Source organism: Oratosquilla oratoria, chromosome 14 (genome assembly GCF_046742065.1).
Source record: "Oratosquilla oratoria isolate Oo_2021 chromosome 14, ASM4674206v1, whole genome shotgun sequence".
In the NCBI taxonomy this organism is placed as follows: Eukaryota; Metazoa; Arthropoda; class Malacostraca; order Stomatopoda; family Squillidae; genus Oratosquilla; species Oratosquilla oratoria.
The window spans coordinates 34,931,119-34,946,746 of record NC_134790.1 but is presented as its reverse complement, the minus strand read 5'-3'; the positions used below and the strand labels follow the sequence as shown (position 1 = coordinate 34,946,746).

The 15,628-nt window shown below is 42.5% G+C and overlaps 1 protein-coding gene across 26 annotated transcripts in view; it reads right to left on the bottom strand.

Moving 5' to 3' along the window:
- The window catches only part of pyd (zonula occludens-like protein polychaetoid), a 600,297-nt gene that overhangs the window by 162,584 nt on the left and 422,085 nt on the right, over positions 1–15,628 (bottom strand). The window contains exon 1 of one of the 26 annotated variants that reach the window (XM_076197999.1): positions 315–723. The exons of the other annotated variants lie outside the window; for them this stretch is intronic. Coding sequence (XP_076054114.1) covers positions 315–353 — 39 coding nt within the window. The 5' untranslated portion in view covers positions 354–723. Of the gene's footprint in view, positions 1–314; positions 724–15,628 lie in introns of those variants that run through there. 26 annotated transcript variants of the gene reach the window in all.

Genomic DNA, 15,628 nt, shown 5'->3' with positions numbered 1-15,628 from the left:
CGGTAAACTGTACGCAGCTACCCGCATGGAGGATGGGTGAAGAGAGCCTATTCACTTGTACATAAAAAAAAAAAAGTTCAAGATGGCCGCGAATTTTTGCTTTCTTTATCGCTCATTTTGACGAGGGTTCTTCCTCAGCTCATGAAGCTAAAGAACAAGTCATGGAATATCACGAAGGAACTGTATCTGTCATACAACTTTTCACCTCTGTCCATGTTGCTGTCACCTTCAACACATAATCCTTACGGGAAAACCTGCTCTCCAACTGTACAATTCACAAGACGTCCATATATCTACGCCCTCTAGTTCCTTACCTGTGCCTCAGCACCGATCTCTCCGTTCTCCATCTTCATCCTGCTAGCAGAGGAGGCGCCTGCGGCCAGAGGAGGAGGAGGAGGAGGGGCCGGAGGGAAGCGGAGTTGCTGTCGCGCTGTAGAGGGGCCCCGGGCGGGCGGAGGGTTGCTGATACGCAGGTTTTCGCGTTGCCCAGGCACGGGCGCGGGCGTGGGGCGCGCGGGGCGTGCACAGGGCGGAAGCAGACGTGGGCGAGTGGGCGCGTAGATACTTATTTTGGGGGTGGGTGGGGCCTACTTCCTCCTGAAGGAGGAAGTAGTGGTGGTGGGTGGGAAGGAACGATACTCGTGGAAAGACCACACCAACTGCTGCAGAAAGCGCTGCAGGGTGGCCCTGGCGCTACCCGGCCAGAAGCCACGGGTAGCAAAGGGCGCAGGGGTCTAGGACGTCTGTACGCTTCGCCATCGTCACCAGCACTTCGACGACATCGCCAGCAGGAGGAGCACCTCGACTCGCTCCTGCTCCCCCTTCGCGTCGGACGCTTTCTCCAAACACCTGCACCCACTCAGCTACCACGTCGGCACCTGCGCACGCTGGAACCCAGGAGGCTGACACCTGTGCGTCTGATAGGTCACCTGTAAGCGCAACCGCGTCCTCCGTCACGTGTCAGCGCGACCCTGACATCTGTAGTATCCTTGGAACACCGCTTATGATACCAGGACTTCCGAGCACCTGCAGGTGCTCTGGAACACCTGTGCGTGCTAAGAGAATGACCGTGCTCAAGCCTACTTCTTTCACTGCACAAACCACAAAAAAAGTATTGCACTTGAATGGACACAACCGCACAATCCTCAAACACTCGCCTGCTGAACGCGTACCAGCTTCTCAAGTCACTTGCATGGTACAACACTCACACAAACACACACCACCACTACGAGCACAGCACATCAAGGGCGTATCACCGCCGCCCCTATCGCAAGGCCTCACCCTCCCGGCAGCCAGCCAGGCCCTGCGACCAATGTTTGGGCGCGCTCGGTTTGAACACCAAGTTCTTTGAGCCGTTGGAGTCGTTAAAATACACACAACGTCTGGGCGGAAGACTCGCCGGGTCCTCCTACTTCTCTGTCGCCTCCTGGCTCAAGACGTCACCCTTCGCCTACACAGGGCATGGCGCTTCTGTAGGAGGACGAGGAGGAGAACGGGGAGGAGGGAGAGTCGCCAAATGAGGCGTTCCAGTACGCGAGGAACTTTGAATACAAGACGACGGAGAGGACGAAGACCTCTCCCTCAACTCCACTGTTGGAGTGATGATCTGCACTGCACTGATGCAAATCGCAAGGCGGCGTCGGCGGCGGCGGCGGCGAGGAGGTAAGCTTATGCTCCGCACTCGGTTGGACAAGATTCGAACCGCGGAGAGTTGAACCGCACAAAGCAGTGGTTCTGCCAGCTGGTTCACACATCACAAACTCTTGTGCCGTACGGCACAACACCACAAAAGAGACACACAATCCATGGCGGGCGAAAGCGAAGAAGAGAAGACAGCGAGGCGGCGCGCAAGAGTCGAGGACCTTCCGCCTCCATTCCACACCAAAGGACGCGGCCCACTAAGACCCCGAGAAGAGCTCAGGAACCGACCCACGGGATCCTGATCTCTAGACACAGACCCCAAGAAGGACGTGGCGGAGGGGGAGCGGATGGAGGAGGACCAAGGTGGAACACGGGGTGGAGAGAGCAGAGAGGAGGAAGAGGAGGAGGAGGTGGTGGTGGTTGTGGTGGTAGTAGCAGAGAAGGGATGAACATTTGGGGGTCATACGGCGGTGGGGGGGTTGGGGGGTGGCGGAGTGAGGGTAGCCTGAGCGTGTGAGGGGTGCCCTCTTTCATATAAACAACCCACCACGACTGAAGTACAGGGAACAAGTGTGCAGAAGGCCCTCTATCGTGTGAGTTGTCACCCACACAAAGCGAGCACCTGCCACGAAGGCAACCCGCGATGCGCGCGACTGTCTGCGCACAAAATCAGTTCCTTAAAAGACGACCTGGCGACTCTTGACGGCGTCCCAATCACCCCCCAATCCCTCTCCCCCCCACACACACTCCGTCCCCCTTCCACTCCCTCCCGCCTTACGTCTGCCACTAGCCAGCCACCTTTCAACTTTACACAGCATTGACGTTCATACTCGAACGGGGGCAACCCGCTTTACAACAAAGAATGTCCCACAGAACCTCTTAACCAACTATATCACACGTCCCCAATATATTACTTTATGCAATTGTTTGGGCGTCTTCTCCATCCCCCCCCTCCTTTTTCCATACCTCGTTCTTGGAGGAGATGAAGAGGACAGGAGGAGGAGAGAGGAAGAGGAGGAGAGAGGAGGAGGCGTTGTGGGGGTATTCCAAGGTCCAGCACATACCACCGGCCACAACACAACCCGAGCCAGAAGGGAACCCGCACCAAGCGAGATGGTGCATCTTACCCTCTTCTCGATGCTGACGGCTATCCCCCCCACCCCCAAGCCTTCTTAATTAGGAGGAAGCGTGCAGGGCAGATCACGTCCACCATTGACGGACCTGGAGACCTCAAAACCAAAATTGGAAAACAAAAACAAAAATATTCAAAGCGACGGACCCCCCTTAAAGACCCCCCCCCCAAAAAAAAAAAAATATCGTGGGTTGTGGGAACTTTGATTCGAAACACTGAAACAGGCTTCGAAACGTGGTTCACGGGTTCAGAGCGGGATTCGAAGTCGGCAAACAGGATCCAAGGATTCGGAACAGGATTCGAGAACTCTGGAGGAGATTCGAAACAGGATTTCGGGATAAACCTGCATCTGGATATCCTTCTCCGCTCCTCCTCCTCCTCCCTATTCTTCCTACTCCTATCCCTCTTCCTCCTCCCTCGCTCGCCTCCATCCTCCTCCCTCGCTCACCATCTCCCTCTTATTCCTACTCCTACTACTACTCTTTCTCCTCCTCCTCCTCCTTCTTCTGCCTGAAAGCAAGGAGGCTCAATACGAGCACAACCTCAAGGTGACACAAGGGCGAGCACTGGAGTGCTCATTCAAACCGGTGTCTCGCGTCAGAAGACGGGAGGAGGGTTGCGCACTCTCCAGGGCCTCCACTGCGCATGCGCGTCGCTGCGCTGCACAGACGCACTTCGGCGCAAAGAGGCGATCAAACTGTCAAATTCGCGTACATACACACGCACACGTGTGATGAATTGGAGAGTAAGACTGGGTCACACACACACACACACACACACACACACAGACACACACACACACACACACACACACACACGGCTTGCTGGTGTAACAGTTAACATCGACGGCCTCCAGCGATGCACAACCCTATTCGAGCATCGATTAGGTTTTGAAAGCTTAACTAATACCATAACCGTTACTGACCCCTTCAGCAAGAATGTGTGTGTGTGTGTGTATGTGTGTGTGTGCAATCATATAAAAACGGTCACCTGTGTGTACATGCGCACGCGCGCGCGCTCTCAGACACAATCCAGCTTACATCCTGAACATTAATAAACATGCCGAGGGCACCAAGGCACCATGAAGACAGTCACAAAGCTGTTTGCAATGTGACTTCGTCAACAGTGACAAGACCATGAAAGCTGCCAACGTCATTCTGTTACAAAGAAGAAAAGTAAAATTCAAATTATTGCATATCACACACACACACACACACACACACACACACACACACACACACACACACACACACAGGATTATGCCGACAGGAGACCTTTTGGTCCATAACTAGGTCGGATGAAAAAAGGTAGTAATGATAAATAAATAAATAAATAAAGAATATAATATAAATAATATTAAATAAAATATATCAATAAATAGGTAAAGATAAATAATAAACAAACAGGAATATAGTAAATAATAATAAACTGACAAATAATAAATGATAATCAAGGAAATAATAAAGACAAATAATAAAAAACAACAACTAAATAATATATAAAATACATGGCAGGCATTACAGCATCTTGCTTAGGAGTTTATCTAAACGAATCTTGAAGCTTCGAACTGAACTACATTGCATTGCCTCAGCAGGAAGTTTATTCCATTCATTAACCACACGGTTGGCGAAGTTGTCTCTACCCACTTCCAAATTAAATCTATTTCCTGATAGTTTGAGACCATTATTTCTTGTCGGATTCTCATTCAGTGTGAAAATTTGGTCACTTTTGATGTTAATTCCCTTTAGAATCTTAAAGACCTGTATCAAGTCACCTCCGAGTCTACGCTTTTTTTAGGAAAATAGATTCATATGTTTTAGTCGATTTTCGTATGATTTATTGTTTATATTTGGAACCAGTTTTGTATCAATATCTTTAATGAGATTCGGCATATAGCTTGTTAATGAGAGATGGACTTTTGAAGTCAAAAGATCGCGCAATCAGTCCTAGAATCTTATTTGCTTTCTCAGAGGCTGAAATACACTGCTTAAATGATTTGAGATCGTTACTGATAATTACGCTGAGATCCTTTTCACTATCCACTTTTGTTAACGAATTTCCAAATAACTTGTAATCGTACTTACTGTTATTTTTACCTACGAGTATAACCTTGCATTTACTTGTGTTAAATTTCATTAGCCACTTTTCAATCATTGCTGTAGTTTATCTAAATCTTCTTGAATAACTAATTGGTTTAAGTGATCATTCGCCATTCCGCACAGTTTTGTATCAGCAAATTTGGAGAATAGGTTTCAGTCCGTGGTCTATATCATTTATATATACTACGAATAGAAGTGGCCCAAGAACAGAACCCTGAGGAACTCCACTCATAACATTTTTCCATCTAAAAGTTTTGCAATTTAAAACAACTATCTGTTTTCGATCGTTCAAGCAATTACTAGTCCAACTTAATAGGCTATCACTAATTCCGTGTGAAGCTAATTTAGTAAGTAGTCTTTTGTTGGGGACGGTATAAACAACTTTTGCAAAGTCTAGATATATTAAATTTATATTGTTTCTTTTGTCATAATTCGAGATGACTGTGTTGTAGAATTCGAGTAAGTTAGTCACGCAAGAAGGTTTCCGTCTGAATCCATGCTGGCCATTTATCAAACAGTTACTTTCTAAATGATGTTCGATAGCATTTCTGATGAAAGTTTCCATTATTTTTCCTTATCTTTGAGCTTTTCTATACACTTTTTATTTTTTTATTTTGTTATATTTACCGTAGTAAGTTCACCCTAGACTTTTCACAGGTTTCAGTCTGGAGTTCACTTTGAGGTGTTTCGTTTACGAATACAGAGCTAAAATAATTTCTAAAATATCACACATTTAAGCCTTTACCGTCCTTCTTGAGCAAGGGGATGTGGGTATATGTGTGTGTACGTGTGCGCATGTGTGTTTGAGTACTGGGGATCACGCCACGCCTCCTCTGTATAAGCTTGACTCGAATTATGAGCAAGAGCGCTCGTTTCTGACTGTCACCTGCATATCAACGAAAGGAATGTTTTCTTAAGAACATAAGAATGAAGGAGACTGCAAATGACCATAAGGCCTAAACTAGGCAGTTCCATGTCCATCACCACTTGTCATCCCCATCCATGAAGTTGTCTATCCTTTACTAACAGATCGTTTCACCCCTCACTATATGGTTACTAAATCTATTCCATTCGTTGACAATTCTATTGGTAAACCAGTTCTTCTTTTGCTCCCTTTCTAGTTTCATAAATCCCCCTTACCTTCTGTGTTTCCTCTCTCCCTATCTTACTTCCCATTCTTTAAACTATCTCCTTGAAAATACTATATTTCTTCTTATAATAATTCACAATCTGGACCTTTATTATTTACCCTGTCAATCCCCCACTGCTCTGTTTTTTTTTTTTTTTTTTTTTTTCGGGGGAGCTTCACTTTGCAATCCTTTTGCTTCTCTTGAGACTTCTGCAGATTCTCTTTGTTCTCTTGTTACTGGCACTGTTGTCTTCATGTAGTCTTCTTTGTTTACAAAGAGTTTCTCTTGACAACAAACAGGCTGATCGTATCTCCTCTCGCTCTTCTTTCTGTCAGACTCTTTATCTCCAACGTCTCCATTCTTACCTTTTGTGTGTGTGTACAAGATCCGAGCTGTATATATAAAACCAGGGGTCACATGAAGAACTGTCACCCCAGAACGCCCACATGAAGAATCGTCACCCCATGAGATCCAACCTGAAGAATTGTCACCCCAGTGCGCCGAATATCAACAGTGGAATAAAGATTAGGTTAGGTTAGGTTAAATGAGGGTTATGTTTATTGTCATCAACTTATACAACCGAAGAATCGTAAACCCAGGATGGCCCACATGAAGAATTGTCACCTTGTCGAAGTCTGTGGTGATGATTCTTCATGTGATCCGATTTTAGGATTTTGTTTTATATGATGAATTTTGGGTTAGTCTTACGATACATGCAATATTACCATTCTAAAGTTTTCATTACTTATTTGTATTGATTTATACTTAATTACTTATTCATGGGAGTAGTTTCAATAGGTATATCTATATACCAAAATCTTTTTCCACCTTATAAAAAAGATAACCGGTAAAACCATGCAACCACCCACCCCCACCCCTCCCACTCCCATCCGTCACCCTTTTGTTCCCCTTTTATCTTAGTCCTTTGTGGATGAAGGGTCATCCCTGTCTCCCGACCATTGGCCAGGTCAGAAGGAAATGCAGGAAGACGCAGCACATCCACAATAGTTATATAAAGAATTAAAATACTGTTGTAAATCTTACTGGACCAAATGTAATTGTGATTTATTGTTGTGGAAAATAAAACCATAAGTAAATGTCTAACTATACACCAAATGCATTTTTCCCCCTTATAAGGGAGGTAGCCAAGTCAGAGGTACGTACATATTCCCACCCATTTCACTCCCCTCCACCACCTTTTCCAGCCCCCCCCACCCCCATCTTAGCTCCTCATGGATGCCGGGTCATCCCTGCATCCGCCAACTACCCTGGGTCAAACGCAATGAAGCAAGATACATTGTATAAATAAATAAACGAATAAATGAATAAATAAACAATAATTTGTGCGCACACAACTTTCTCTTCTAAACCCGGATACTTCTGCATTAATAACACCGGATCTACCGCCTCATTTGTCTAGGGCTTTCCCCCGGACATATTCCGGAGCCTCTGCGATGCACATCTAAGCGTCCGGCATTCCCCAGACACTTGCAACAATTCTCTAACTCCGCCCGGACGACCCCAGGAGTCCGGAGACGGGGAAGGGTTGCTGATATCTCCGGTATCGCTATTGCGACTACATAACTCCCGGAACTTCGTGTCCTCCTGCAATCCGGCACATCCCGGATTCTGGACAATTCCCCATCCCCACCTCCCTCTGTGAAGCTTTCCTTCTTCCAGATAAAAAATGACGAGAAACGAATAAAGAAGTAGGAATAACTAGCAGATACAAATAAATACAAATAAAACAGGCATAAAAACAAATAATAAAGAATGAAAAATAAATACATGATGATAAAAGTAATATAATATAATATATATATATATATATATATATATATATCTATATATATATATATATATATATATATATATACTTCTTGCAACGTAAACGTCAAAACTACTTACGAGAAGCCAAAACCTGTTATGGGAAGAGCGTCATTTTTCTCAGCAGGATGACTCTCCACTGTGGGTTGCCCACGCTTCCTTTTTTTTTTTTTTTTTTTTTTTCCAAATCGAAAGATCGAGGCTGCACCAAATATTGGTTAGACAAATTTTGAATAATAATAATAATAATAATAATAGTAATAATAACAATAATAAAAATGATAATGATAATAATATCAATAATAATGATAATAAATTTTCGAGAAAATATCCAAATACGTCTCTTCACCCCTACTCTGTCTCTCTCAATGAGGCCTTGTTTCAGACCTCAATATACAATGGACTCCCAATCCCCAGGAAATCCCACGGTTAATCCTTTAAGTATGTAACTCGACTATGCTCATTCTATTTTCAGTAGTTTTTTCAGTTAACAAAACCATCACACTCTAAAAGGATTAAAAGCTTCCCCGATGTAAACCCACTGATTAACTTACTCCACTTATACTTTGCCTACCGCCAGAAGATTTACAACAACAATAATAATAATAATAATAATAATAATAATAATAATAATAATAATGATGATGATGGTGATGATAATAATAATAGAAATAAACAAATAAATACATAAATAATAAATAAACAAATAAATGATTAATAAAAAATTCTTGGATGTTTTCGGGTTACATGTTGTAACGTCACACGTGTGGCGCTCCGGTGGGTGCTCGAGCGTGATCCTCCGCTCGCTCCTCTGACTCACTGCAAGTGAACACCTGTGTGTGTGCGTGTTGAGCTCTCAATGTCACGTGGTCGTCATATGACGTGACACACACACTCACGTATCCACAAATCTAGAATCAACATATATTCCAACCCACGAGAATAATTTTTAATCTAGAGACCAGATACATGTATACACACACACACACACACACACACACACACACACACACACACATATTGCTAATAAAATATAATCTCCCCTCATAAAAGAATATTGCGTGACAGGCCTGATAGGGTCGCTATTGTATGGACTGTATAATTTATACACTCAATACCTTCATAACATTATATAATGTATATGTACAAACACCAGACTAGATGTCCCAGGAACAGCTGTGGGCAATACACATGTAATTTGTGCTCACTGTAAACCATGGTGCCCCAGTGGAATAGGCCCTAAACATCAGGTAATAAACCTCACGCATCTATATATATATATATATATATATATATATATATATATATATATATATATATATATATATACATGCAAACGCACATATACATGTCCACAGATAAACTTACATGAACACATACACACGCACGAACACATCTATTCTGAAAGGCATCACAAGCATACAAGCCCCGACAAAGCACACAAAGGCGAACGCACACACGCACACACTCATTATGACATATCAAAACAAGCCTCCTCCTCCTCCTCCCCCTGTCTACGCCTCTGCTGAATCCACCTGCCGAGGCTCATTCGATGTATAAGTATGATTAGCTCCTTTCCCCTTCCTTTTCCCCTTCCCCGTCGCCTCCCCTTCCTCTTCCCCTCCCGGGAGAACGCCGTGATGGTCAAGTGGTTAGCGACGCTCGATCCGTGGGCTTAAAAGTCGTGGATTCGAGTCTGTCGGGACTCCGTGGGATGTTTCCTCCTTGTGCGTGCTCCCCCTCGATTTCCCTTACCCCACGTGGTCGCCTTAGACGGGTCATCACACTGGGCTAATTTCCCTCCCATATCCTACCTACCTCCAACCTCTTTCAACAACTAGAATATGACTTCGCTTACAAAAATCTAAACTTCTCTAAGAAAATGTCAACAGTATGTCTAACATTTGTATAGATTTACGATCTCTTAGTTCATCATTCAGCTTTGCTATACATGAGGGAAAGATAATTTGATATTTGGAGATTTAAAAAATGAAATATTGTAACCGAAGTCGTTTTTAATCAAACGAACTCACAATGTTCGGCGCTGGTAAAGTCCGTAGAAGTCCAGTGTGATAACTAAACTCAGAAGAAGCTTCTGCAGAAGTCGTCAACGAACGCCATCGACGTTCACACCCGTCACGGTAACGGCAGCAGTTCTTATGTCAGAGTCGAAGATAACAGAGAGAGAGAGAGAGAGAGAGAGAGAGAGAGAGAGAGAGAGAGAGAGAGAGAGAGAGAGAGAGAGAGAGAGAGAGAGAGAGAGAGAGAGAGAGAGAGAGAGAGAGAGAGAGAGAGATCTTAAATCATGAGAGAGTTTCGAAGGCGTTTTTGTTGTCTTCCTTGGAATGAATAAACGAAGTCAAGCTACTACAAGAAGCCCTAATGGCCAGAGGCTACTAAATGACGATTAGAAGCACAAAAAGTAAAGTATACCATCAGGAACTGAGGTCCTGAATCCGTGAAGCCCTATATTCCTTGGGATGAATAAACGAAGTCAAACTACTACAAGAAGCCCTACTGGTCAGAGGCTACTAAATGACGATTGGAAGCCCAAAAAGTAAGGTATAAAATCAGAAACCGAAGCCCTGAATCCGTGAAGCCCTGTGTACATTTATCATTTAGGCTGCCGTCAGGAGATTTTATTCAGTTGAGAACTCGCTCCTCCACGCCTTGAGGAGACCTCCTGAAGGAGAACTTCGACCTCCAAGAGGTCCCCCTTTAGTATCATCCTCGGGGGCGCACAATAAAACCTTTTGCCGTTGGCCATAATGATATCTTTACAGAGAGTCACCGTACTCAAAAGCCTAACTGTTCTTTCCCAAGTTGAATACTCGAATCTTTATGGTGCCATTGCCTAATTAAGTGAATACAATTAAGTAATTATACACACACGCGCGCGCGCGCACACACACACACAAACGAATTTAAAGCAAAGTTTGATGAGTGGTGGCAGAGACAGGACTTCGTGAGTACAACACCAACCCTGTGCACTATGATAGGTAAATACATCGAGGCAAACACACACACACACACACACACACACACACACACACACACAGAGAGAGAGAGAGAGAGAGAGAGAGAGAGAGAGAGAGAGAGAGAGAGAGAGAGAGAGAGAGAGAGAGAGAGAGAGAGAGAGAGAGAGAGAGAGAGAGAGAGAGAGGGAGAGAGAGAAATGAGAGAATAAATGATGTGCCTATTGTTAGCTTTGGGACCGTGCATCGGACTCCGATAATCGTACCTCTGCGACGCTATCCCCCCCTCCCCTCCCTACCCCCCACCAGATTACTCCCCCCTCACACACACACACTCCTCCCGCTTATGAACATAGGCTAGTGCGAGCAACGAGCCCACACGTCTCTGTATAAAAAAAAAACAGCGATACTGTTATACTGATAATACTGACCCCAGTACTGTTCATTACACAGCATACTGGTACTATCATACTGATAATACATCACGTGATTTTGTTCCAATTGAGGGAAGGGTCACGGCATGAACTGGGTATGGATGGATCGGGACCCCGCGCAAGCAGGCGACAACCTCACAAGGTCAGTATATGAGGTTGCATCGTTTCATCAGGGATACCCCGATGGTCCTGCAGTGAACACTCAATTTCACTTTCTGTAACTTCGCCTAAGCACCTAGATATAGACACTCGATCACGTAGAATGTGACTTAGTGGCTAACGGTGGTATTCTTAAAAAAATATTTCCTTATATAGATATTATATAAATCCTTGGAATGGAAATAATTATTTAAAGAAATATATTTTTTTTAAGAATACCACCTTAAGACACTTCAAAGACACCAGAAACGTGTCCTAAATAGCCCCACCCACGGTACGATCTGGTCTTGAGGCCGCCGGACGGATCTCATCAGATCCGACCAGATTCGATCGTGTATGCACTCATTTTGGTTTGTCCGACTCATATACACGATCCATTCAAGTCGGATCCGACCAGATCTCTCCGGCGGCCTTAAGACCAGGTCGTACAGTGGATGGGGTCCCTTAGGCACAACACGTGACCCTAGTCGATGACCGGATGGTGATAGGCCTACATGTGTGTGTGTGTGTGTGTGTGTGTGTGTGTGTGTGTGTGTGTGTGTGTGTGTGTGTGTGTGTGTGTGTGTGTGCGTGTGTGCGCGTCTAGCTGACCCCAACAGAGCGTGTCAAGGGTATATAAGAACTTTAAGCCTCGAGGAATGAAATGATAGGGTGTCTGGTAAAAAAAGAGGAGACAGATATGTGGATATGTACATAATAAAAAAGAACACGCACGCATACACGCACACGCACACGCACACACACACACACACACACACACGATCTACGTCACGGAGAAATCTATCGATGATATAAAAGGAAAACGCACAAATACACGTAAATGTAAACACACACACACACATACATACGCAGAGATGATTTACTGGTGTGGTGGTTAGTGTCGAGGTCTCGCAGTTGGGCATAGTGTCATGATACCTGGCTCGAGTCCCTATAAACACAAACACACACACTCTCTCTCTTTCTCTCTCTCTCTCTCTCTCTCTCACACACACACACACACACACACACACACACACACACACACACACACTAAAGGAGAATACAGGTGTATTTAATGCAAAACTGCATTGAACAATTATGTATATTATATATATATATATATATATATATATATATATATATATATATATATATATATATATATATATACATATATATATACACACGCACACACACCCATATCATTTCCATAAATATGTTTGGATTGTAATTTCGCCAGTTTGTCTAACCAAGCCCTCTTCTTCCAAGAACGTAGGAAGAATGTTACCTTCACGAGAGAACGTCATGTGAAGGTGCTCCAAGCGTTCGCTCCAGAGAAAGAGAAAGAGAAAGAGAAAGAGAGAATCTTAAATCACGAGAGTTCCGAAGTTGTTGTTTTCTTGGGATGAATAAAAGAAGTTAAACTACTACAAAGAAGCCCTATGACTAGAGGCTTGTAAATAACAACACGAAGTCCAAAAAGTAGAGTATTCATTCAGGAAGTGAAGCCCTGAAACGGTGAAGCCCTAGAGTCAATATACGTATCGTTCGCTGGAAGCCCAGATGTACTTTTCTCCATCGAAGAACATAGGAAGATAATGAAGGAGACTGCAAAAGACCATAAGGCCTACACTAGGTAGTTCCATGTCCATTACCATATTGTGTCACGCGATCAATATGACGTCATGTTTCATTGAGACACATGATCAATATCTGTCAACAATAATAATGACAATAATTCTATTGTTGGCAACCTTACCCTCTCAAATGTTTTCAATATCAACTAAGAATTCTTTAAATATTTTTTTCTAGATATTGGGTATAAACCTGACACGGTCAATATTGATGAAAGGACTTTAACATATTGTCAATATTTATTTATATATTTAGTTCATGGATAAATTCATAATAACACTAACAATACAACTGACTACTGTTTTGTTCTGCCAGGGCCCTATGGCGCAAGGTGACCTTAGGGAAGACGCCGAAAGTTCTTCAACTCGTCAACCATGAAGGCGGTATTTCCTGCAGGAGGAGACGAACACCTCCCCCCAACCCACCGTGACTCAAGAGTGATTCACGAAGCCTCAACCGAAACCGAACCGGTTTCAGAGTTTCGAAACTTCATTGCGGAGGAACCTGGCGGCGATTCGTTGCCTTTTACAATGGTAACCTCCTATACCTCCTGAGGATGGTTCCTGGACAAGTATCGAAACGTTGGTAATAATATATATACATATATTATATATATATATATATATATATTATATTATATATATATATATATTACTATTTTGGGTTCCTTCAATTATTTAGCTTTTTATTTATTTACTTATTTATCATTTTATCATTTACTCGTTCATTCATTTATCAATTCGTTGGTGCTGATGCTGTCTACCTACTTAGACCAATATAGATTTTTTTTTTGTCTAGTACTAGTTTCACTTCTTTCACTTTTTCACAGCTGCTGCCCACCCCCAGAGGATGCAAATGCTAATTCTATCATGTGCCATGGAGGATCCCAACGAACCATCTTTATGGTCCACCAGTTCCAGTTTGAGAGGGAGAGAGGGAGAGAGAGAGAGGGAGAGAGAGAGAGAGAGAGAGAGAGAGAGAGAGAGAGAGAGAGAGAGAGAGAGAGACTCTACTCGATTGATATACAATTATTAGCGTAAGCTCTACACGCAGCCTTTAAGAAAACATTAATCATATATATATATATATATATATATATATATATATATATATATTTATATATATATATAATATATATATATATATTATAATATATATGCTAATAAGAACACGGGTACGTGTGTTCACTTATGCAAAGTAGACCACTTGGAAAAAAGAAACTAACGAAGAAGAGCGCTTTCGTATATTACATCTTCAGTGCAACAAGTACATAGTGATAGGAATACATAGACAATATATACATGATACAAAGGAACAAGGGCAGTTTGAATAAGCGTAGCGACCAATTACCCCCTGGAGAGCGGAAGGTCATTGTCAATTATCTTACGATGGTGGGGCGACATCAGGTCACAGTCGCCAAGGGTCACTGTTTCTACTAATGATATAGGGCGGCATTAGGTCAATTCGTTGGGTTACATTTTACCTGATATTATCTTACTAATTTCTTGACAAATGAAATTATCAAGAGAAAAATTGTACCTTACCTTTCTTAGATTGCACTATCCTACGTCATGACAATAGCCTTAAATTTAAAGTATATCGTAAACCAACCAATGTAAGTTCATATATTCATTATTATTATTCTCATCCAAATATTAAATGTACAGTATTTGCCTCAATGTATTTAAGAGCTTTGCGTATTTGTAGTCCTGAATTTATTGATGAAGAAATCAGAAATGTTTTTAACATTGGGCTAGATTTAAAATACCCTAATTCCTTGATATTGCTTACACTTTTGCAAGGAAATCATTTTTAACTCCTCAGCCTAAATCACCTTTCAATTATCATAATGTTTGAATTTTACCATTTCAAGAAAATTTGTTAAGTATCACAAAATTATTAAAAAGATTTAACGTAAAGGTAGTTTTTAAACATGATAGTACAGTAAAACATAAACTCATCAACAATAGTATTGAAATTAAAAAAGGATGCATTTATAAAATTCCTTGCAAAATGTGTAATCAATTTTACATAGGTCAAACTGCTAAACCCTTAAACATTAGAATTGAACAACACAAGAAAAATGTTAGGGATGGCAATCATTCTAGTGGTATATTCAAGCATATTGAATTAAATAATCATCCAGTTGATTGGGGTAATGCCCAGGCAATCTATTATACCAACAACATAATAGCAAGAAATTTAATAGAGTGCAGTTTGATTCATACCACCAGTAATCAAAATACCAACCTACATAAAGGCTTGTACAAACTTGATAATTTCATTTGTCAAGAAATTAGTAAGATAATATCAGGTAAAATGTAACCCAACGAATTGACCTAATGCCGCCCTATATCATTAGTAGAAACAGTGACCCTTGGCGACTGTGACCTGATGTCGCCCCACCATCGTAAGATAATTGACAATGACCTTCCGCTCTCCAGGGGGTAATTGGTCGCTACGCTTATTCAAACTGTCCTTGTTCCTTTGTATCATGTATATATTGTCTATGTATTCCTATCACTATGTACTTGTTGCACTGAAGATGTAATATACGAAAGCGCTCTGCTTCGTTAGTTTCTTTTTTTCCAAGTGGTCTACTTTGCATATATATATA